Source organism: Monodelphis domestica, chromosome 3, assembly GCF_027887165.1.
Source record: "Monodelphis domestica isolate mMonDom1 chromosome 3, mMonDom1.pri, whole genome shotgun sequence".
NCBI classification, from domain to species: Eukaryota; Metazoa; Chordata; class Mammalia; order Didelphimorphia; family Didelphidae; genus Monodelphis; species Monodelphis domestica.
Genome location: NC_077229.1, coordinates 275,984,251 through 276,007,580, shown reverse-complemented (window position 1 = coordinate 276,007,580; position 23,330 = coordinate 275,984,251). Strand labels below are relative to the sequence as shown.

The following is a 23,330-nucleotide window of genomic DNA, read 5'->3' as shown; positions in this document are numbered from 1 at the left end:
TTGCATTTTTTTCACTGTTTTACTTAGTGTTCTGGTTTTCTTCATCAGGCATCAGTGATTTAGCAACCTTAAACACTCTGTATATACACATATACACACATAGATTAAATAGAAATATATATTCATACATACATACATGCCCAGGAGAGTGTACTTTGGTTTCCTCATGAATTGACCTTTTTTTTTTTTAGCACTTCAGGCATTCCCCAATTATTAGATGCATATTTTGTTTCTGGTTTTTCATTGTTACATTGTTTCTGTGGGTAATTTTTTTATGTGAATTTTTACTTGCTTTCATTAAACTCTACTATAATGTAGTGAGAATAGTTCAAGATCAAAGAATACGAATAGCTTAATAATTTTTCTTACATGATTTCAATCCTATTTTCAGGATAGTTAGAACAATTCACATCTCCACTAGTAAATTAGCATCTAGGATTGTAGTTTTAAAATAGGAAGAAACCTTATAGACCATCTAATCCAACCTTTCCATTTTGCAGATGAGAAAGTTGATGCCTAGATACTGGCCTATGGTCACACAACTAGTAAGCTGGTAAAGATAATAAAAATTGGAAGAATTATTATTGCAGGGGCTTGATGAAAAGGAGGACTGCTCAAAATCTAGTCCTGATTTTCACAAAGCCTTAATTTCCCCATTTTTTTTTGTGCCAATTTGATGGGTATATGATGCTATAAGGTTGTTTTGTTTTTCCTAATCAAGAAGCATTTATTAAGTATCTGCTTAATCTTCTGACAACTCAATCAATCCTGTCCACATGGCACTTACATTCTATTTGGCATGGGAGGTTTTGAATAGTTTTTTCAGAGATTGTAAAGTTTCTATTTCCAACATAATATTATCTGAAATCTTATCATCATGGAATTAATTCAGCTTTGATACTCAACGCCTCTTTAGGGTCCTTAGTTGCCTCTTCCCTCTGAGTGGAGGGTAGCACAAGAAACTCTAAAGCCTACCTCTTTCAATGACTCAGAATTTTCCAATTAACTCTTCATTCCTATCAGCTGTCATGCTTCGTTTCCTATCTATGAATTCTACGCCCTGTGAAACCACTGTGGATACTCTTTGGTACATACTTCTCCCCACCTTCTGCTTCCTCTTATGTATTGTCTTCCTCCATTTAGGTTATAAACTTCTTGAAAGCAAGGACTGTTTTTCTTTGTATCCATAGAGCTAAGCACTGTGCCTGACACATGGGAAACACTTAAGAAATGTTTGAGTATTTCTTTTGGAAACAATGTATTTTGATTATTGGAGAATGGCTTTTAAACCTACAGATCTGTATTAGTTCCCTATGAACTTAAATGTGTTATTCTTTTCCTTACTTTCTCCCACCTCAGATTTTCTTTTCTTATCTTGTAAATGTTATATCTCCAGTAAAATGTAAGGTTAATGATGCTTATCAAATTGAATTGATGTGACTGGTAGAAAAAAATGTTGTATCTTAAAACTACCTTGATAGAAGTATCTGATCCCAATAAGAAGAATTAATAGTACCATTGTATTCTGTGCTTATTACGAGTATCTAATTTAATTCTTTGCCCTAAGTTGTTTTTTTTTTTAAACCTTACCTTCTGTCTTAGAATTGATAACATTGGTTCCAAGACAGAAGAGCAGCAAGGAGTAGGCAATCTGGGGTTAAATGACTTGCCCAAGGTCACATAGCTAGATCAGATTTGAACCCAGAACTTCTCATCTCCAGGTCTGGCTCTCTCCATTGAACTACCTAGCTGCCTGCATGCCCTATGTTTTAAGAGAAAAATCGACAAACAAAATAAAATGGATTTCAGAATTCAGATCTTCAAGTTGAAGAATTTTGGATATATATGTAGAGAAGAGAAGACTAAGGAGAAGGGTATGATAGTGATCTTCAGATTTGTCAGTTGTCATATGGAATAAAGATATATAAATCTATTCTATTTTCCTTTAGAGAGTAGGACTATTGAGTGGACATTAGAGGTTGGCAGATTTATTGTAGCATGTGAAAGATGAAAAAGTAGTCTAAAAGAAGATAGAATTGTGGGGAAAAAGGAGGAAGACAGACATTTAAGACCCTCCCCAAACTTATCCCTCTTTTGAACAACCCTATATCTATTATGGTCATTGTGATCCTTCCAGTCTCCAGAATTCACAACCTCAGCATTATCCTCATCTATTAACTTGCGTCTTCCTCACCTCATCTCCAACCACTTGCCAAATCTTGCCCTTTTTAGCACCCCAGCATCTCTTGCGTTGGATCTCTTCTCTTTGCTCAGGCAACTATGTAGCATAGTTGATGGACTGATGTGCCTGGAGTTAGGAAGACCTAAGTTCAGATCCAGCCTCAGTCACTTACTAGTTGTTTGACCCTGGGAAAATCACTTAGCTGCTGCCCACCTCAGTTTCCTTTACTGTAAAATGGGGATCCTATTATCACTTCACAAGGCAGTTGTAAATGTCAAGTGAGATGTTTGAAAAGTGCATAGCATGGTGTCTGGCACATAATAGGTGCTTAATAAATGCATTTGCCTTTCTCTTTAATCCTTTCTCTACTTAAAGAATTACCGCCTTAGTTTTAATCTTGATCTCTTCACCTCTGGATGCTCCCTACTGCAATTCATCCTTGACCCAAAAGCAAAAATATTCAAGCACAGACCTTACTACTGAATATTAACCTCCTACTGAATAAATGCCATTGATTTCCTCTGAGCCTTTAGCATCACGTAGAAACCTCCTCTCTTTGACTTTTAAAACCCTCTTCCATTTGGTCCCAAGTGACTTTTCCAATCTCATTATACATTTCCTTCCCACTTTCTAAGGTCTAGCCAAATTGGCCTTCTCTCTATGACACCCACATTGAGACCCTTAACTGCTCATCTTTGTGCCTTTGTGTTTGGCCAACTCCAGTGCCTGGAAGATTTTCCCTCTTCACTTTTATTTCGTGGGATACTTTTATTCCTATAGTCAGTCTTTTAGTAAATACTTATCATCCAGGTATTCAAAACTCAGCTTTACTATTACCTCCTATATCTATATAAAGGTTTTCTGGAGTCCCTCTCTTCAATTGCTAGTATCTTCCCTCTCAAAGCTAGCATTTATTTAATATTCTATATATTCTTATATTTGAATATGTTTTTTCTAACAATAAAAGACAAGCCCATTGAGAATAGTGACTGTTCATTTTGTTTCATCTTTGTATCCCTTGTTCCCAGAACAGTGCCTGGCACATTGTAGATTTGGTAAATGTATGTTTGATTGGTTGGTTGCACCAAAAATGTCTAAGTTTTAAAAGTACTTAAATATTTCCTTCACCATATCTCAGAAGGGAAAATGCCCCTTCCCCCAAGAAGATATCCCAGATGGTTCTTTTATTAGGGGGTTATAAGTGACCTAAGAAGACATTTGCAACTTTTGTCCAGATGCCTGTTTTTTGCCTCTCTAAAATATGAGGCTGTCCTACACATTTATTGTGGGTTCAATCTGTGAAACCACAAGAAAGGAAAAAAATAGCCTTTTTCATGTGATTATTTTCCAGTAGTCAATTACATCTTTACAATCACAGATGGCTGAAGGGTATAAAAAATAAGATTCTTTTTTGTTTGTTTATTGATTTTGAGAAAGCATTTGACTTGGTAAATTGTTGCTTTAAAGGCTCTCCTGAGAACAAAGGCTCTCAGTGATTTGTCCATGACAGACATGACTCCAGAGATTATTTCAGTCCAGATTCCACTGAGTATTGACATAAAGTCAAATGTTTGCAAAAGGTGTTAATGTATATCATAGAAAATGCCCTTTATAAATTGAGGTGAAAGTAGGATTTCCCATTTAAGTCAAAGTTATCCTTATTCACAAATGACGCCATATTAATGACATCAGTCTCTAAAATATTACAAAGCCTCTCCAGAAAAATTATAAGTATTTTAGCTAAAGCACACAGTAAAAATTGTAAAAACAAAGAAAATTAAATTAAATCATATATTTCCTTGATTATTTCATGTAGCCGAATGATTAGCCCATGGCATTTATCTATCAATATATGTATATTGAATAAGCACTTCAAAGGAATAATGAGATAGATATAAAATTTAGGAGTTGGAGGAAAAAAATTAGAAAAGATTGAATTTTGGGAAATTATACCATTCCTTCAGTAATTCCCCATTGTACATCAGCGCAAAACTCAACTCTCTTCTCAGTTTGTTATACAGTGGTACATTGTGGAATTTAATAAGAGAATTAAAACTATAGACAACTCAAAAGTAATGGAATGTACATTTTAGGTGTAAACAGGTTCTTAACATATTAAGAAAAGTCACTTTATGCAGGAAGCAAAGTGAAAAGTATCTTGGCTTTATTTAGGACATGTACTGCTATTAAATTAGGTGGCCTAGTTGATGAGAGTGATACACTTTTAACCTTGAAATACAAAATGAACAAAAGAATGAAATTTATTGGTCATTTATTGCACTTAGTAGACCCTCTATTGAGAATTTATGGTAAAATATTGATGAGTTCTGTAGTATAGCAAGTTGTGACCTATGTTGGTGGAAAAAAATTCCCAAACTGATGCCATCAGGGATTATCCAGAGTTATTTCTAATAAACTTTCTAATAATCAAATCTGTCTAACTGATATAATGAACTGAACCTAGGAACTAGTAATTCTGTGACAGAACATATTTAAACAGAAGCTAGATGGCCATCTTATTTGAGGCAGGAAGGAACCTTAGAAGTCATCTAGTTAAATTCTATTTTATAGATGAGAAAACTAAGACAGAGAAACAAAGTTACTTTCCTGTTGTCATACAGCTATCTGGTAAGTAGGACCTGGGTTCAAATCCTGATTGTGCAACTTACTACTTTTGTAAACTGCAAATAACTTAACCTTTTGGGGACTTATTTTTCTCAATTGTAAAATTAGTCAGTTGGACTAGATGACCTCAAGGTTCCTTCTATATCTAAATATATGACTTATGATCTAAGTAGAATTGTAAGATCATAAATCTAGAGCTTGAATGCACCTTCGAAGCCATCTTGTCAAACCTTCCTCATTTTGTAGATGAAAAAACTTGAGCCCCAGAAGGTTAGGTAACTTGCCCCCAAGATCACCCAGGTAGTTAATGTCAGAGGCAGGTGTCAAACCCAGGTCTTTTAGCTTCAAATATGGTGTTCTTTTCATTACATCATGTTGCTTTCCAATGATATTAGAGAAGAGATTCTCCCATTGCTACAATGTAGATGACAACCCCCAATCTTCCATGATAATGTATATACACATCAGATTTTATGATCCATTTAAAATGGTTCTTGTGGTTCAAGGAATTTACTTTTTTAGTCAAAAACTTGGATTTATGAATTTTGTGCAAGTAGCACCATCCCAAATCAGTGTGCTAATGAAAAGAAGAGGTTTTCCATCTGTTCAGTATTTATTTCTGGAAAACAAAACCTTGGAGATTGAATGCTGTTAGAAAAATTGTTGGAGTTACTAGGATTCAAATTACATCATGGGAGCAAATTTTTATACTTTGTCAAAAACTGTTTCAGGTTTATTACCACATGTATTTTTGAGAGTTAACTAAATATATAGAAGTGGCTTTGGGGAGGCATGCCTAGATATAACTTGAGATTTGGTCTGCTTCTGTGAAGAGGAGAGCCAAGGGTCATGGCTCCACTGCCAGTTTTCTAACTTGAAGGGAGGAGCAGACAAGGCTCTGGACAGCCAAGCCTAGATATTTTTTTCCTCCAGTATTTTACAGGAGTATTAGGCTAGCATTAGAAATTACATCTATCTTCCAAACAGACTACCAAATAATTATTTTATAGAACTAGAAAAAAAAACAATAAAATTCATCTGGAAGAAAAAAAGAGGTCAAGAATAGTAAGGGAATTAATGGAAAAAAATGTGAAGATAGCCTAGCAGTACCAGATCTCAAACCATACTATAAAGCAATAATTATCAAAACAGTCTGGTACTAGTTAACAAATAGAATGGTGGATCAGTGGAATAGATTAGATATATAATGTGCAGGGGTAAATAGCCTTAGTAATTTAGTATTTTATAAACTGAAAGACCCCAACTTTTGGGATAAAAACTCACCAAAAAATGCTGGGAAAATTAGAAAATAGTGTGGCAGAAATTAGGTATAGACCAACATCTCACACCCTATTCTAATATAAGGTCAAAATGGATATATGATTTAGATATAAAGAGTTGATGCCATAAGTAAATAAGGGGAACATAGAATAGTTTACCCGTCCACAGATCTATGGAGAAGGGAAGAATTCATGAACAAATAAGAGATGGCATTATAAGATGCAAAATCAATAATTTTGATTATATCATACAAACAAAACTAATGTTACCAAGATTAGAAGGGAAATAACAGGGGCAGCTAGGTGGATCAGTGGATTGAGAGTCATACCCAGAGATGGGAGGTCCTGGGTTCAAATCTGGCCTCAGCCACTTCCTAGCTGTGTGACCCTGGGCAAGTCACTTGACCCCCATTGCCTAGCCCTTACCACTCTTCTGCCTTGGAGCCAATACACAGTATTGACTCCAAGACGGAAGGCAAGGGTTTAAAAAAAAAAAACTATATATATTTTTAAAACCTTTACCTTCCATCTTATAATCAGTACTGTCTATTGGTTCTAAGGCTCGTCTCTAGGACTGGCTCTTAATCCACTGAGCTACCCAGCTGCCCCCTAGATTTTTTTTTAAAGAAAGGAAATGAATGACAAACTGGGGGAGTCAGGGGGGAAAAATTATAACAAATTTCTCTGATTAAGGTCTAATTCCTCAGATTTGTAAAGAACTAAGACAAATTTGTAAGAATACAAGCCATTTCCCAATTGACAAATGACCAGAAGATATAAATAAGCAATTGTCAGATGAAGAAATCAAAGCCATCAATAATCATATAAAAATATTCTGAATCATTCTTAGAGAAATGAAAATTAAAACAATGGTGAGGTACTACTCTTCACATCTATCAGATTAGCCAATGTAACAGTAAAGGAAAATGATAAATGTTTGGAAGCATGTGGCAAAATTGGGACACTAATGCTTTGTTGGTGGAGCTGTAAACTGATCCTACCATTCTGGGGGGAAATTTGATACTATTCCCAAAGGGCTGTAAAACTGTAGTGCCACTAGTAGTCTATATCATAAAGAGATAATAAAAAAGACCCAATTTGAACAAAAATATTTATAGCAGCTCTTTTTGTGGTTGAAAATTGAGGATGGGCCCATCAATTGGGGGATGGTTGAACAATTGTTGTATATATTGGTGATGGAGCTATAAGAAATAAGCAGGATGATTTCAGAAAAAGTTGGAAAGATCTGTATGAACTGATGCAGAGCAAACTAAATAAAATTGAGAGAACATCATGCACAGTAACATTTGTGTGATGATCAAATGGGAAAAATTGGCTACTCTCAGCAATGCAATTATCAGGGAGAATTTTGAAAGACATATGACAGGGAATGCTGGTCCACCTCCAGAATAAGAACTGTCAAGTTGGATGGATGCAGATCAAAGCATACTATCTTTCACATCAGTGTATTTATGGTTTTATTTTGGGATTTTGGTTTTTTATGTGTGTACTTTTACAATGGCCAGTATGGAAGTGTGTTTTGCATGATAATATATGTATAGCCCAGATCAAATTGCTTACTGTCTCCAAGTGGGAGGAAGGAAGGGAGGGAGTTGTTTTGGATCTTACAATTTTAGAAAAGTATACTGAAAATTATTATTACATGTAATTGGGGAAAATAAAATAAATTTGAATTAAAATTTTTTTTTTAATTACATCTATCTCTTAGTGAAATTTCTCTGGTTTAGATGTGTAAGTCTAGGTTCAAAAGGAAAGCTGCTTCCTTGGTTACTTTTAATGGAGAGAATAGTCCTTAGTTTATATTCACCAGTTCAGCTCCTTCCTACCGAATGCTGGTTACACAAAAGAGCTTCACAATTAGTGACTATTGAGTAAGTTCATTTGCCCAAGCAAAACAGTAAACAAAAGTCAAGGAAATTTTACAGATAGGACAAAAAAAATGTAAGGGTAAACAAATTCTCTAGCTCTCCAAGTAAAATAAAGCCTATTTCAACCAAGGAACAAGTTTGATTTCATCTAAGGAGGTATTTTCTGTTATCCATCTCTATAGAGGCAAGCATTAAATCAGTAATATGCTGAGAAACTGACTGCTTCTACCTTTCTGTAGCTTCTTTCTCCATCCTATGAATGTCTCCTGTACCAATTCAGTAAGTTCCTCACAGAAGTCTGCATCATTGTGCTTAACATTTTCTCTCTGGATTCAGTCATGTCTTTTTTTGTCATATAAGCAGCCGCATGTAAGCCTCAGGCTTAGGCAAAGATTGGATTACACTTAAAAATCCTGACATTGATTAATTTATAACCTTGAGAGACTGAAAGTAGTGATAAAATAGGAGGAAGTAGTACAGCCCAGCCTTGTCCTACAACTATTCTAGCAGTGAGCAAAGAAGGCCCCAGACTGAGATAGTGATCAGAAAAATCCAAAGAGAAACCACAATTAATCTTTTTTGGGGGGTGGGTGGGGGAAAGTTTGTTAAAACTCATTATGGGTAGAGAGAGGCTGTATGTCCTCAGAGAAAGGAGCAACAGAATTCTATACAATGCAGTTTAGGACCAAAGAAGGCCCATATATTTTTTCCCAGAAGTACACAGAGTTGGCTCTAACACAAAATCCCAATTAGGAAAGCATAGAAGATTGAGTAAATAAAAAAATTAAGAGTAGTCTATAAACAGTTGATATATATATATATATATATATATATATATATATATATGTGTGTGTGTGTGTCTGTGTGTATATATAACATACATGGTTTATACCCATTAGAAAAAGCTGTTGTTGAGCCAGGGATATCGAAGACACAAACACAGAAGAGAATATTTCCATAACATCTACAAGCACAGTTTCACAGAAAAACCTAGCATGACCAGAAAGTCAAACTAGAATGTCTGGAAGAAATGAAGCAAGAAACATTGGACTGCCTGAAAGCCATTACTAAAAAAGAACCTGACTTTCATATTTCAAAAGTCATGAATGAAAATTGCCCAGTGAAAATAGAATCTACTAGTTATCTCCTAAAAAAGACCCCAAAATGAAAACTTATAGGACAATCATAGACAAAAGTCAGTTTCCAGATTAAAGGGCAAAAAATAGTTGGAGCATATAGAAAGACACTCAGAATGTATAACCTTAGGTTTTCATAGTTCATTTCATTGAATGCTTCCATTAGAAGACATTTGCATAACTAGGTAAATTTCCAGTTTTTGTAGCTATACTAAATTACTTGCCAGTATAATTCAGAAATATGAGTACTAGGTTCCATATCAGTTTGCATAATGAAGTATAAATGTAACTTGAAGTTTTTATTGACACATTTCTATACCTTATATTAATTTGGTAACTATTTGGATGAGTCATTCTTTTAGGAAAAGAGTCCAACAAACATTACCTTTGATCATAAAAATATGGAGCTATGCAAATTTAAAGATAGAGAGTATGTCACTATTGTCTTTTTTATCAGTGGGAAAAAATATTGTAGGTGGTATGTATTGTTGCCATTTTATTCCTATTCCCATTTTGCTTTGAGGAAAGAAAAGCTTAAATTAAATGAAAGTTGGTACAAAAAAGCTTTTAAAAATGCCAAAGCAGTTGAACAAAGCAGTTAGAGTGATTGCATTAAATATTGGTGGAATATGCAGGGAGTGACTGGCACTAAGAAAGAATGCTGCATTGTTTGCACCATGATTGTTACACAGGTTGTTTCTCTTGAAAGCTATAGATAATTGTATTCATTCATTAAATGACTCTTCCCCCCCCCCCTGTAAATTTGATGTTATTTTAATTTAAGTGGAAAATTATATATTTCAGATTTTACCTAAATTCCAGGTAGTTTCTGTTATCTCTAAGATCACATACAAATTCCTCTATTTGACATTTAAAGTTCCTCACAACCTGTCTCCCAACCTTCTTAAAGATTAGGCCTCTTCATATGCTTTGTTGTGCTATACTGGCCTTCTAGCCATCCTTCACATAACTGGGAATGTTCTCTTCTCATTACTTCTGCCTCTTAGGTTTTCTGATTCCCTTCTGCATCAGACCTTTCAGTTATATCCCCCTTCTCCAAGGGTACCTTGTATCTGCTTTGTTTATTTGTATACCTAATGTAAGTTTCTTGTCTTTGTATCCCCAGTACCTAGTAGAATGTGTGGTACATAGTAGGTGTTAAATAAATACTTGCTGATTGATTGGTTCCTATCACTCCTTACTTTGTAAATTTATTCTGGTCTTATAATCAAACACTATTTCTATCTGTTCATCACTTTACACGGGCTTGTGGTTTGTTCGAGAGCTTTTTTTCTTTATTTTCCATCTAGATTATGAACTTCAGATGAGCAACATGTTCATCCTATTCATTTTTCCACAGCAATGTGTTTAGATGTAGTAACTCATGATAAGCAGTTGACTAGTTGCCCCTTGTAATTTTTCCAATTATTAGAATTCAGTGAACGAATTTCATTTTGTTTTCAAAGAAATATCTGATGCTTCCTTGAAGGGAAATGAGTAGTTCTTTCGCAAATGTCACCTTAAATGGAATGTTGTTGATGCAGACAGTTTTGGACCTGTTTCAAAAGCACTAATAAGATTGTCTGGCTTATTCTGTCACAGTAACATTCCATTTGGAATCTTGAAGCTGGTTAGTTCTATAAACACTTCTGTTAAGTAAATTCTGAATAATCCAGACTCCTCCTCCTCTACCATGACTTGTCACTCAGTTTCTCTCCAAGCTCTTTATTCCCAGTTCCTTGTTTCCCTAATCTCTGTTTTCCATAGTTTTGCTTTATAAATAACACTTTGAAAATTTTCATAGAATTTAAGATTGAGAAGGGACCTTATAGGTCATCCAGACCAATCCGTAACTCACCAAGAATCTCTTCTACAACATCTTTAATGTGGTTTTATAAGCTCTCTTGAAAATTTCCAAGGACAGGAAATCTACAATTTCTCAAGGCATTGAGTTCACTGGTAACTTTGGAGAGAGAGCCATTTCAGTGGAATGATGAAGTTGGAAAATGGATTTATAAAGAGTTAAAAGAGATGAAAGCAGAAGCGAAGGTATCTATTGCATATAAATGACCTTTTCAAGAAGTTTAACCACAAAGGACTGATAAGATATATAGGAAGATTATTATCAGGTATGGAATAATCAGGTAAGGATTTTTTGAGAATGGGGAAGACATGGACATTTTTAATAAACAGTACGAAAAGAGCTAGTAGATAGGGAGGGATTGAAAGTATGTGATAAGAGGAGTCAGCTAGATGGCTCAGGGATTGAGAGCCATGCCAAATGACAGGTGGTCCTGGTTCAAATATTGCCTCAGATACTTCTGTGTAACTCTGGGCAAGTCACTTAACCCTCATTGCCTTGCTTTTACTGTTGTTCTTCAGCCTTGGAACCAATACATGGTATTGATCCTAAGACAGAAGGTAAGGATTTTAAAAAACAAACAAACAAAAATTTTGATAGAGTGAGAATGATAGAATGGGCAAGCTGTTGGAGTAGATAGAATAAAATAGGATTACTTGTGTAGGTAGAGAGGTTAGCCTTTTTAAGGAATAAAACCATGTCTTCTTCTAAGACAGGAATAAAGGAAGAGGTAATGCCAAGAAAAATGGTGATAAGAATAGGAAGTATAGAACAAAGCTTTTTATAACAAAGTTGAAAATTTGAAATTAATAAGAAATGGCAAGAATGCACATATAACTGCTTTCAGTTAGTTCAGATCATCAGACTTAGATTAGTTCTATTGTCTAATGGTACTAGAAGATCTTTGAAATGGTTGTTGAGGGAAAAAAGAAATGAGTATTGAATGCTGGTGTTCTTTGAAAAATGAAGATTATGAGAGATGGTAAAAGGATGAAGATTGGAAGATATTTTGATTTTCAAAAAAAAGGAAGATTCTTAATATTATTTTGTTATTTAGTCTTTTATTCCTTTTAAACATGTAGTAAATGTTATTAAAGGCATGTTTTGTGAGCCACAAGGAATGACAAAGGTTGAACCATTACAGAAAAACAGATGAACAAAGAATAACTATTTTCTTTTAAAGTAAGCATTAATTAAGCACTTAATATGTGTCAGGAACTGTGCTAAGTGCTGGAAATACAAAGAAAAGCAAAAGAGTCCCTGCTTTTGAGGGACTCAGTCTAATGGGGGAGCTGATCTACAATCATAGGCAAACAAGGTATATGTACAGGGTATGCTGGGAATAATCAGTAGTGGAAAATCACTAGAATTAAAAGGCACTCAGGAAAAACTTTTCAGGGAAAATGAAATTTTAGCCTAGACTTGAAGGAAGCCAAGGAATCCAGGGGGCAGAAATGAGGAGGGTGAGCATTCCAGGCTTAGGGTGTAGCTAGTGAAATTACCCAGCATTGGGAGGAGTGCCTTGTTCAATGAATAACAAGGAGGCCAGGATCATCACTGGATTACATTAAGTCAAGAGATTGTAAGGTTTAAGAAGACTAGAAAGCTGTGGTGGGGTTTAGGTTATGATAGGCTTTAAATACCAGAGGATTTTCTATTTAATTCTAAAGGTGATAAACAATCACTGGTGTTTGTTGAGTGGAGTTGTGGATGGGTGACATGATCAGATTTTGCACTTTAGGAAAGTCATTTTGGCAGCTGAGTGGAGCTTCTTTGGAGTGGAGAGATTTGTGGGAGATAGACCAAATAACAGACCATTGTAGTAATCTACATGGGAGGTGCTAAGGTTAGTGGAGACTTCAGAAGAGAGAAGGGGTTGTATTAGACTGAAAAGTCAGGGGAATGTTTTCTTGAATTTCAAGACAGCATTTGACAATGTGGTACTATATTTTGTTAATGAGAGAGAAAGATTTTATTTTAAATAGATTTGGGACTTCCTGAATGATTGGTTCATTTGTCCTTTCTGATCCCTAGAAGGAGGCTCCTGTGCAGTAGCTTGGGGCTTTCTTTGATTCTCTTCTGTGCTACATTTTATTAGTAACTTCAGTAAAGTTAGCTTTGTTAGCCTGCTTATATTTGAAGATAAAACATGAGAAGGAATATAGTTATTCCTATATACCTGTGAACATAATCTAAAATGTTGAGTGGTAGTCTTAGAATCCAAAAAATATCTGGACAAGCAAGAGTAAATGGCTAAAACTTTGATATTGAAACTTGTCAGGGATGTGTTAAATTCTATCTATATTTGATTTCCACAAATCTAGAGTACAGATGGGGGAGATTTGGTTGGACATTGTATTCCATGTGATAAAGATCTGCTGGTTTTAAAGAACTGCAAACTGAAAATCAACAACATAACAGGCAAACAAAGCTAATGTTGATTGCTGCCTCTATAAAGGCACTAAAATATGGTGTCTACCTTAGACATATGAAGACATCTCCAAGCAGTTTGTTCCAGTGGGCCACTAAGGGGACAAGCAGGTGCTGTAGAATGCTTAGAACCGATGCTAATGTCATCCACCTCATCCTGAGCCATCATTAGTTGGTTTGACTTTTCTTTTGCCAGTGCACTAGGATGACTGGAATAGAGAGAGTGAGGCCAGTGACATTGTACAACTCTGCCTCACTTAAATCCAATTTATGCACAAGATATCACCAGTGATGTCATTGTGGTCCTCTGACTACAAAAGACAACAAACAACATTTTATTTCTAGATAATCTCTTTGTGAGACCTCTCTAGTAACAAAGTAAAACAATTAAGTAAAACTAGCAATATGGTGACCTCAACTGAAACTACAGGCAGCATTCCACATTGTAGAATCCCCCAACTTTTCTAAAAATTTTAAGTGTTTTTTAATTAAATAAGTGCACTTTCTCTGTCTCTGACCTCGTTGGAAAAAAAAAAACACCCAAATGTCTTGGAACAAATATGCATAATCAATCAAAATAATCTGTCATTTGTTGTACTCAAAATTTCATATGATTCTTTCTGTACCCTGTTAGAAAGACTTGAGTTCAGATACAACCTCAGCCACTTACTAGTCATATAACCCAGGCTAAGTCACTTGACCTCTTGTCTATGTGAGTTTTCTTTCCTTTTTTTTTTTAAACCCTTACCCTCCATCTAGGAGCCAAAGCAGAAGAATGGTAAGGGCTAGGCAATGGGGGTCAAGTGACTTGTCCAGGGTCACACAACTGGGAAGTGTCTGGGGTCAGATTTGAACCCAGGACCTCCTGTCTCTAGGCCTGACTCTCAATCCACTGAGCTACCTAGGTGCCCCCAGGTGAGTTTCCTTGACCTTCCAAAGGAAATAATAATAGCATCTATTTTCCACGGTTTCTATGAGGATAAAATGAGATGTTTGTAAAGTACTTAGCACAGTGCCTGGCATAAAGCAGACACTTGACAAGTGCTTGTTTCCTTCCTTCTTTAAAATTATCTAAAGGTAGTATGACTTGTTGGATTAGAGAACTGACCTCAAAATCAAGAAGACCTGGGTTACAGGTGCTCCCTCTGACATTGACTTTTTGACCATGGGCAAGTCTCTTAACCTTTCAGTTCTGTAGACAGTTTTAAAACTAAGTTACAGAGGAAGGTGCCAACCTGAAATGGTAGAATAAATTCCCTTATACCAATATCTCAGGTCCAGTTCATGTTCCTACACTAAAAATTATCCAGGTCTTTTCTAAAAAGGTAATTAAAATTTCATGTTTGGGTAGGAGGTACAATTCCTTATTGTTCTTTCCAGATCTTGTTTAGGTCTTATTTTGTTGTTGCTTTTAAATGTTCTTAAATGGCCTTTTATACTAACTAGCTGCTTTTTCCAACAAGAAGAGTTAGTTTATTTTCTATTTTCAGTTTTATGATTTGTGGCTGTCTATATATATATAATCATGCTATTGTTCAAGAGTAGCAACAGTATGAAGAAATTTTACCAAACAAAAGAAGACTTGATAATTTTGGAGACTTTAACATGCAGAGGAATTGCATGTTAAATAGCTATGTCAGTAATTTGTGTGAGCCTTGTATTGAGAATAGATTATTATGTATTGTTTTTCAACTGTATTAGATAAGACTCAGTGGAAGTTTATATAAAGAGCAACTCCCTTGGATTTATAAGTATCCTTTAGCTGAGTATTTATAGAATGCATTACATTCTAACACTTTAAAGATTTACTTCATTCTGTTGAAGGTACCACTATACTTCCATTTACCTAGATTCACAATCTCAGATTGTCTTTGACTCTTCCCTCTCTCTGGGCTCTCATACCAATAAATTCTCTTCCTCTTCCTCCTCCTTCCTCCTCCTCTTTTTTCTTCTTCCCTCTTCTTCCTCCTGTCATCATTACCTTAAGTGTCTCTTCTCTTCAGTTCATTCTCTATACATCTGCCAAATGGATATTCCTAAAGTATGGGGTCTAACCATATCACTCCCCTTTTCAAAAGGTTCCAATCATTCAAACCTCTCTCTGTCCTTTAAAGTCCTTTACAATTCGACTTCAGCTTTTACCTTTCAAGATTTTTTGTTCATTGCTTTTCTTCATCTGCTATAACATTCTAGCCAAACTAACCATTATGCTGTTGCTTGTACAGAACATTTCCTTTCCTGTTGTCATGCTTTTTACCATGGGCTATTTGCCATTTCACTCTCCCCTCTGTGTATGAAACCCCTGGCTTCCTACAAGGTTCAGCTCAAGTGCTACCTCCTCCAAGAAGCTTTTCCAGATTGCACCAAATGCTAGATCCCTCCATAAAAAAAGTTCTTTGTATCCACCTTGTTTCTATTTTGTTTTTAATTTTTTGAGTATACTTTTCTACACTTCTATACTTTCTTTCTATGCTTCTCTACATCCCCACTTTTCTACCAGTTAAATATAAATAAACATCTTGAGGCTAGGGATTATTTTGCTTTTGTTCCCCCCACCCCTTTATTCCTAGCATAGGGTATGGCACATGATAAGCAGAAACTTAGAAATGTGTGAGTGATATTTTACCAGAGGAATGAAAAGGTAACATTGGCTACTGTAACATGACTATAAGTAATAGCAGAGTATCTCAAGGGAATAGCTGTGTGACAAGGAAATCACTTTAAAAGACTGATATATATTAATTTAGGTTGCCAAGGAATTCAGCTATGTAATTCCTAAATGAAAACTCAAGTCAGCCGTCAACCTTTAAACAGGAGGAAGAAAGGCATGAGAGAGAGAGAGAGAGAGAGAGAGAGAGAGAGAGAGAGAGAGAGAGAGAGAGAGAGAGAGAGAGCGCGAGCGCAAAAGGTTTCTGTCCTAAAGTAATCTTAAGTAGGGAGGAGAAGGATCCTCCCATGCCAAGGGGGTTCACATTCCAATAGACTATCAGCAGGAAATTTTTTCCAAGTATGAAATTTCCCAATGGTTAAATTTCCAACATTTATAAGTCTAAGAAATTTTAAGGTTTACAGCTGATGTCTTTTGTTACATGACAGTTTCATGTAGTTGGTTAGAAATTATTGCAATTATTGCATTGCTTGGTAAGTTGACATTATTTCTTTAACAAGTTTTCCTTAAAAATCTAATGCCACTATAAAATCTTGGTCATCTAGAGCTGAGACCTCAATTAAATAGAATTCTTAAACTTCATTTTACACCAAAGTACTGAAGTTTCAAGTGTTCTGTTCCTTCCTGGCCTAGCCCTGCCCTGCTCCCCCTTCCCTAGGCATCTCTTAGTGTCCATAGAGCAAATGTTCTCATGTGTCTGTCTTCCTTTCCCAATTTCTCCCCCATTCCATTCCCCTCATGTCAAGGGATCTCTTCTTCCTGGGGAGTCTTGTATCCCAAGTTTTCTTCCTGAGATTCCTTCCATCTCCCTGCCTCTTCTCAAATGCTAGGCCCAGGTCCATTATGTGGTACAAATTACAGGCTCCAGAATTGCTAGGTAGGATTCTGTTCACTACATGATCTTATTGTCATAGAAGGAAGACCTACATTAATTTTTGCAAGACTTTGAGTAGTAAAGATTGAAATGAAAAGTTTTCTTCTAAACCTTCTGTTATCCGGAGAACTTTCATTCTCTAGAGTCTGACAAACACAGATTAACAGTACCTATCTTAATATACTAGTTAATTATTCTACTAGATTTAGTTCAGTTATTCTAACTAGTGTCAGTTCAATTTGTGTATATTGAGAATAAAGCTTAAAAAGAGAATTAGGGCTCTCTTCATGTGGATTAGTATGCGGTTTCAGATTATTTTGAAGCCTAATTAATTTTAGTCACCCTTCTAAAGAAATACTCATCTCAATAATTTATATAGAAATTTTGCCTTCTTGTTACCTATTTGGATTTCCCCCCTAGAGTAGCAGGTAGTAGATATTACTGCCTCTATATATTTCTCTCTTGTACCAGGGGTGGTTTTTTTTGTTTGACAATTTTGTTTGACAAATGCATTATTATTTGTAATGACAGTTGTTTAACCTATTTGTGGAGTATAGGTTGTTTAGATATTGTTATCTAAAATTAAAAAAAAAAATTTACATGGGGAAAATGTCACAGCCAAGAAAATTTGTGCTTTTTATAATGTACTCATGAGTTTGAGGGACAATTTTTTTGGTTCACAATTTGGTTTCACAAACATTACTGAAATTATTTCCAGCTCATTACTCAGAAAGATTTCTCTGTTTTTGCCAATATTCCCAGGCTCTTTTCTATAACAACTATTGTCGCATGTTGTGAAAAGTTGAGCCTTTATTTGACAGGTGCTTAGAGATGCTCACTGCAGGACTGGTAAACAATTAATTTAACTGAAATAGAAGTAACTTTAAATTCAATGCATCTTTGGATTTGTTGTAAAATGCTCTTTACATCTGATAATTGGTATTCTTATTTTCCGAAATCTCAAGAATCATGCTGTTCCCTTTCACAGATTTGGTGAGGGAAAACAGTATTTTAGAATTGAAAAGAATATCTAAACAACCTTCCTCCCTATTTCTTGCAAAATGCATCAATATAAAGTGTTTCATATTTTATTACGGGAATGTTATATTTGATAGCTTTGTACTTTCTCTAAGGACTTGACATTAAAAAGCCTATAGGTTTGAGCAGTAATAAGGCATAAAAAATAAAATATAAAGACCATAAATCTATATTTATTTAAAATAATAAAATTATATCCCAAGTCTTTAAAGTGGACATTAATATACTCTGTACATCAATTATAGAATGGATCTCAATATACATAAAGCACATAAATCTAGCTCTATGGTATCTTAAATTTTTATCGACCTGAAATTAATTTGTTAACTAAAATGTTAAATGAATATTTTATCATCATAGACTCATAGCTTTAGAGCTAGAATGGACCTAAAAGGTCATTGAGTCACTTTATTTTATAGATGAGAATATAGAAAAAAAGAGAAATTTACATGACTTGCCCTAAGTCACATAACCAGTAAGCATCTAAAGCAGTGTTTTATCAAAGTCCTTTCTGACTTTTAATCCTACACTCTATCCACTATGCTACTGGACTTCTTTGATTTTCTTGGAATTTAGAAGATTGCCCAGATAATTTTGATAGCCTGCTTTTTTTTAAAGAACTGTCCAAGGAAATTTGACCTCATGCCATATCCAAATATTTTTTTAATAGACTTTCAAGTTGTGAAGGTTTGGAGAGGAGGAGTTTCTTGTTTATTCTTTGCCTTGGTCAAAAATAAATGACATTACAATAGCACATTAAGGTTTACAAATCATTTTTATTCACAAGAATTCTGCAAGGTAGATAATTTAAGTAATAACACCTGCATTTTACATAAGAAGAAATTGCTACTGAAAGAGGTAAATGCCTTGCTCTCAGAGTCATATGCCTAATAAATTTTGGTGCTGGAATTCAAGTTCAGGTCCCTTCTGCTTCCAAGTTCAGTGCTTTCTTCCACTGACTGGAGAGAGATGCAAAGAAGAGGAAGCTGGCACCAGCTTTGGGTAGAGAAAAAGTAGACAAGGCAAAAACTCAAAAACTTGTGCAAAGCTGGAATAACTTTGTGAATATACTGAAGGACTTTTTTAGTACCAGTTGACTGAATAAATTCTTTGTCCTTTTTCTTAACTTTTCCTATCTGTAGGGAACTGAGATGAGTGTTCTGTGAACCAGTCAGTGTGGCTGGAGAAAATGAAGTGTGGGTCTGTGTTTAAGTAGTGTGGAATGAGGGGAGCAGTGAAAAGTAGGGTTACTTATAAGTTTGAGGAAAATTAAAAATTAGTCTCTGCTGATGTAAACGGACCCAAATTCCCTTCTTGTTAATTCTCTGAATAATTATATACAGAGTCTATGAATACTTAGTGAATGGAATGTGGTGATACACAAGTTGTAAAGACAATAAGTACTATATTCTCCAAGATTGTACTCCCTCAGGGGGCAGCTAGGTGTCTCAGTGATAGAGAACCAGGCCTGGGAATGGGAGATCTTCGGTTTAAATCTGGCCTCAGACACTTCCTAGCTGTGTGCCCCTGAGCAAGTTACTTAACTCCAATTGCCTAGCCCTTTCTACTCTTCCTGCTTCCAACCAATATATAGTATGGATTCTAAGATGGAAGGTAAGATTTTTTTTTTAAGATCATATTACTTTGTTATATAGGTAGTATGTTATAATAGAAAGATCACTGTTTAGAGACACATGATCTAGATTAAAAATCTACCTTTACTGTTAACTGTGAGACTTTGGGGGAAGTCATTTGATCTCTCTTGACATTTCCTGCCAACAAGATCTAGATAAATGATCCATAGTCTTTTTTATGGATGGCTAATTAATAGATAATTTCTGTGACAGTGTCTCATTTTTTTAACCTAGAGAACTGGCAGCCTAATAGAGACAAAGATTATCAGAGTCATAGATTTACAGCTGAAGGTTAAGTATTGTCTAGTCCAGCACTTCACTCACCAATAAGGAAGAAGCTGAAGCACAGAAGGTCCCAAGGTCACATGGGTAATAAATGACAGAACCAGAATTTGCACCCAGGTTTTTCCATGCCATCTCCAGCATTATTTTTATTACATCATATTAATCAAAGTGTTTCTAATTTTTTCATCATTATAAATGATTTGTAAGTAATTTATTATCTTATTTCTCCCTCGTTTATTTTGTCTATACCTTGTTAGTGGAATAACCTATGAGGAATAGTTCATTCCCGGCTCCGAGATTTCCTTGGTCAACATTTATGGTTCTGTTGACATATTTCAGCGCCCAGGTTTTCCATGTCCAAATTACTTTGGGAATCTGGAGTAGGACCTGTGTATGTATGTAAAGGCATAGTATGTAAAACTTAACTGAAAATGACCACCTAACAAAATCTTAGCATGATGGATTGTGATATATGGGGTCGGTTTTCAGGAAAGGCTAGTACCTCTGGTGGGAGAGCTTGCTGATCCCTTTCTTTTCAGGGCTGCTCATCCTCCTTTGGTATCTACCAGCCACCCAGCTTTCACTGGTGGCTCCAAGAAGCTGTAGTGTACACCTGGGAGACAGGCTAAACCAGCTTGAAGGCAACTAATAGGTCTCAAGCCCATCCGTGAGTTAAGGAGGTGTCTACCCCAAGCCTATGAACTTTTCTTGGCAGAATGGACAGGTGAGAACAGTTGGTTCCAACAGGCCAAGAAGGTGGTGGAAGCAGGTGGTGTGGAGCTTCTAGAAATTTGTTAGACTTTGAAGATGTCAAGGTTATCCATTGCTTCTTGAGCCATCACCAGTTGTCTAGATTTTTGTCTTACTTGTGGACTTTGATGATTATGGAAGAGAGAGTGAGGCAGACAACATCGTACAATTTTGCCTCACTTAAATCTTATTTAGATATGTGTCAAAAGACATCTCCCATAGCATTTTACATCTTACTATTTTACTGTCTCAGTATTTTATTCCTATTTAAAAAGTCCTGTGGCCAAGGGCAAGTGATGATACAGCAGGTATGGATACACTGAAATTACCACCCTGCAGATATAGGCAGCTTAGGTCATGGGATCGCCTTCTCACTAGAAGTATGTGAAATTCAATAGCCCCCTGGATGTCTGAGAATCCTTTTAAAGGACCATACTGCTCACCTTCTGACATGAGGAAGGGGCTAGAAAAGGTACCTTAAAAAATGTCTGCTTCACCTAGCCCTGACCTATTTAACACAACAGGTAGAAGTACTGCTTTGTGGTTAAAATACCAAAAAAAAAAGTTCAAATTTTTTGAGATGATTACACTCTCCTTTGGGACATGGAATGCTTTATGTGCTTATAGATCTGAAAGACAAACAGTTCTTATTGTGAGAGATTTTAGCAGGCAGCCTATCCAGATAGCAACAACCGGATAGAAGGAAGGCTGGCAAATGAAGACAAGCTTACTGATGTCAGGGCTAGGTATACATCTTTCTGGAGTGGTCACTCTGGGAAGAAGTACTGTGAAGCTGACATAGGCTTTTGACAATCAAGTCTATAGTCAACAAGTTTTTGTACCTCTCCCAAATGAGTGAGTGATGAGCTTATGATAATGCAGTTGCCATTTGTAGCAAAGTGCCATACTACATCATCAGTGCGTGTGCTTGTACCATGACAAACCCTTATGAGTCAAAGAAAAATTTCATGAAGACTGTGGGACCCTCCTCAACCCCTCATCAACAGTGTGTCAAAAGAGGACAAGTTTGCAATTCTAGGTGACTTTAATGCCAGAACAGTCCGAGACTATCAGACATGGGAAGGAGTTCTTGGGAAGAATGGAGTTGGAAACAACATCATCAGTGTCACTACTGAAGTCTTTCTCATCACCATTGTTGTCTTTCATTTACCTAAACTTAATAAAACTTCATGGACGTACCCTTACAGCAAACAGTGGTATTTAATTGACTCCAACTTTGTAAAGAGAAGAGACAGGCAAGATGTGATAATGATGAAGGCAGTTTGTGGCAGAGTGCTGGATTGATCATAAGACTTATCCTCTCTAAGCTAAACATTCACATACAACAAAAGCAGTTGCCTCCAGATTAGACAACTACCAGAAAACTTATTGTCAACAGATTAAAGTACATCTCAGTGGGAAACACATGGTTGGCAACTGTGGAGGAGAAAAAGAGTGGGAAGCTTTTGGAGATTTTGTATACAGCTTCACATTTTCTCATCTGAGTCCAAATTCAGACATCAGGATGGATTTCATGAAAATGATGGGGTGATTCAGAAACTACTAAATGAAAATAAGAATACTAGAGGACTTACCATCAAGATAGCTCTTTTGTATCTAAGAAGGCGGCATTTAACTCCATCAAAAGTTAAGTACAGATAAAGCTTGATACAAAGACTGATGTTAAGGGTAGTAATATGAAATGAATACAGAAAGGTAGTTAGGAGCTAGACTGTGAAGGACTTCCAAGTGTCAAATTCAGGAAGTTACAAGTTTGTATTATATCTTAGCCTATAATAAGGAACCACTAAAGATGAAGCAAGAGAGTGACATTTTCAGATTTGTTTTAGGAAAATTATTTTAGAATTGATTAGAATGAGGATTGGCAGAAAACTTAGAAGCATGTAGACTGATCAGGAGTTATGAAATCAGTTCAAATGTTTTAAAAGATAATAAAGGATTGAACTAAGTGAATAGTTTTGTGAGAAGAAGGAAGGCAGTGAATGTAATGAGGTAGAATTGATAAGATTTGGCAATTGATTGGGATGAGAAAAAATTAAAAGTAGAGGACGACTCTGGGGTTGCTAACCTAACATGGGTTACTGAAAAGATAGTGAAACTCTAAACAGAGAGGGGGAAATTTGGAGGATAAATAAATTTAGTGGAAAAGATGATGGGTAAAGCTTCAGACATACCAAATTTGTGTTACTAATAGGACATCCATTGGCGTTGTCCTACAGACAATTTTGGATGTGGAACTGTAGCCTAGGAGAAGCATTAGGGCAGAATGATACATATTTTGAATAAAAGTTACTAAATGGTGGTAATAGCAGTTAACACAGTATAAGGAGAGACCAATCTTGGGTTAACTTCTTCCTTTTGGAACTCAAGGAATTCATCATTTAAAATAATTATGTTATTCAAACCATTGTGACAGTTCTACATGAACTCTGATATTGCATTCTCTTCCATTTGTGTCATAATGTGTCATTGCTTCATGCAGTTTGGTAGTACAAGCCAAAGTTTTCTGCATCTCTGTTACTTCAGAGAACAATGTAGATCTGAACCAAAATAATTTCATTTGAAAGATGGAGAGTTGTATTTTTGGAAGAGAAACTAAAGAATTAAAATGTCATCCATGCAGACTCTTCCACAGAAAGACTGTGGAAAAATGCTGC

General features: G+C 35.7%; 1 protein-coding gene across 11 annotated transcripts in view; it reads left to right on the top strand.

Annotated features, from left to right (window-relative positions):
* Positions 1-23,330, top strand: part of OSBPL1A (oxysterol binding protein like 1A) — a 333,490-nt gene that overhangs the window by 186,399 nt on the left and 123,761 nt on the right. Inside the window, exon 1 of one of the 11 annotated variants that reach the window (XM_007487599.3) lies at positions 10,799-11,161. The exons of 9 other annotated variants lie outside the window; for them this stretch is intronic. In XM_007487599.3, coding sequence (XP_007487661.1) covers positions 11,144-11,161 — 18 coding nt within the window. In that variant the 5' untranslated portion in view covers positions 10,799-11,143. Of the gene's footprint in view, positions 1-10,798; positions 11,162-11,237; positions 11,257-23,330 lie in introns of those variants that run through there. One more of the 11 variants, XM_056823810.1, reaches the window with a different exon arrangement.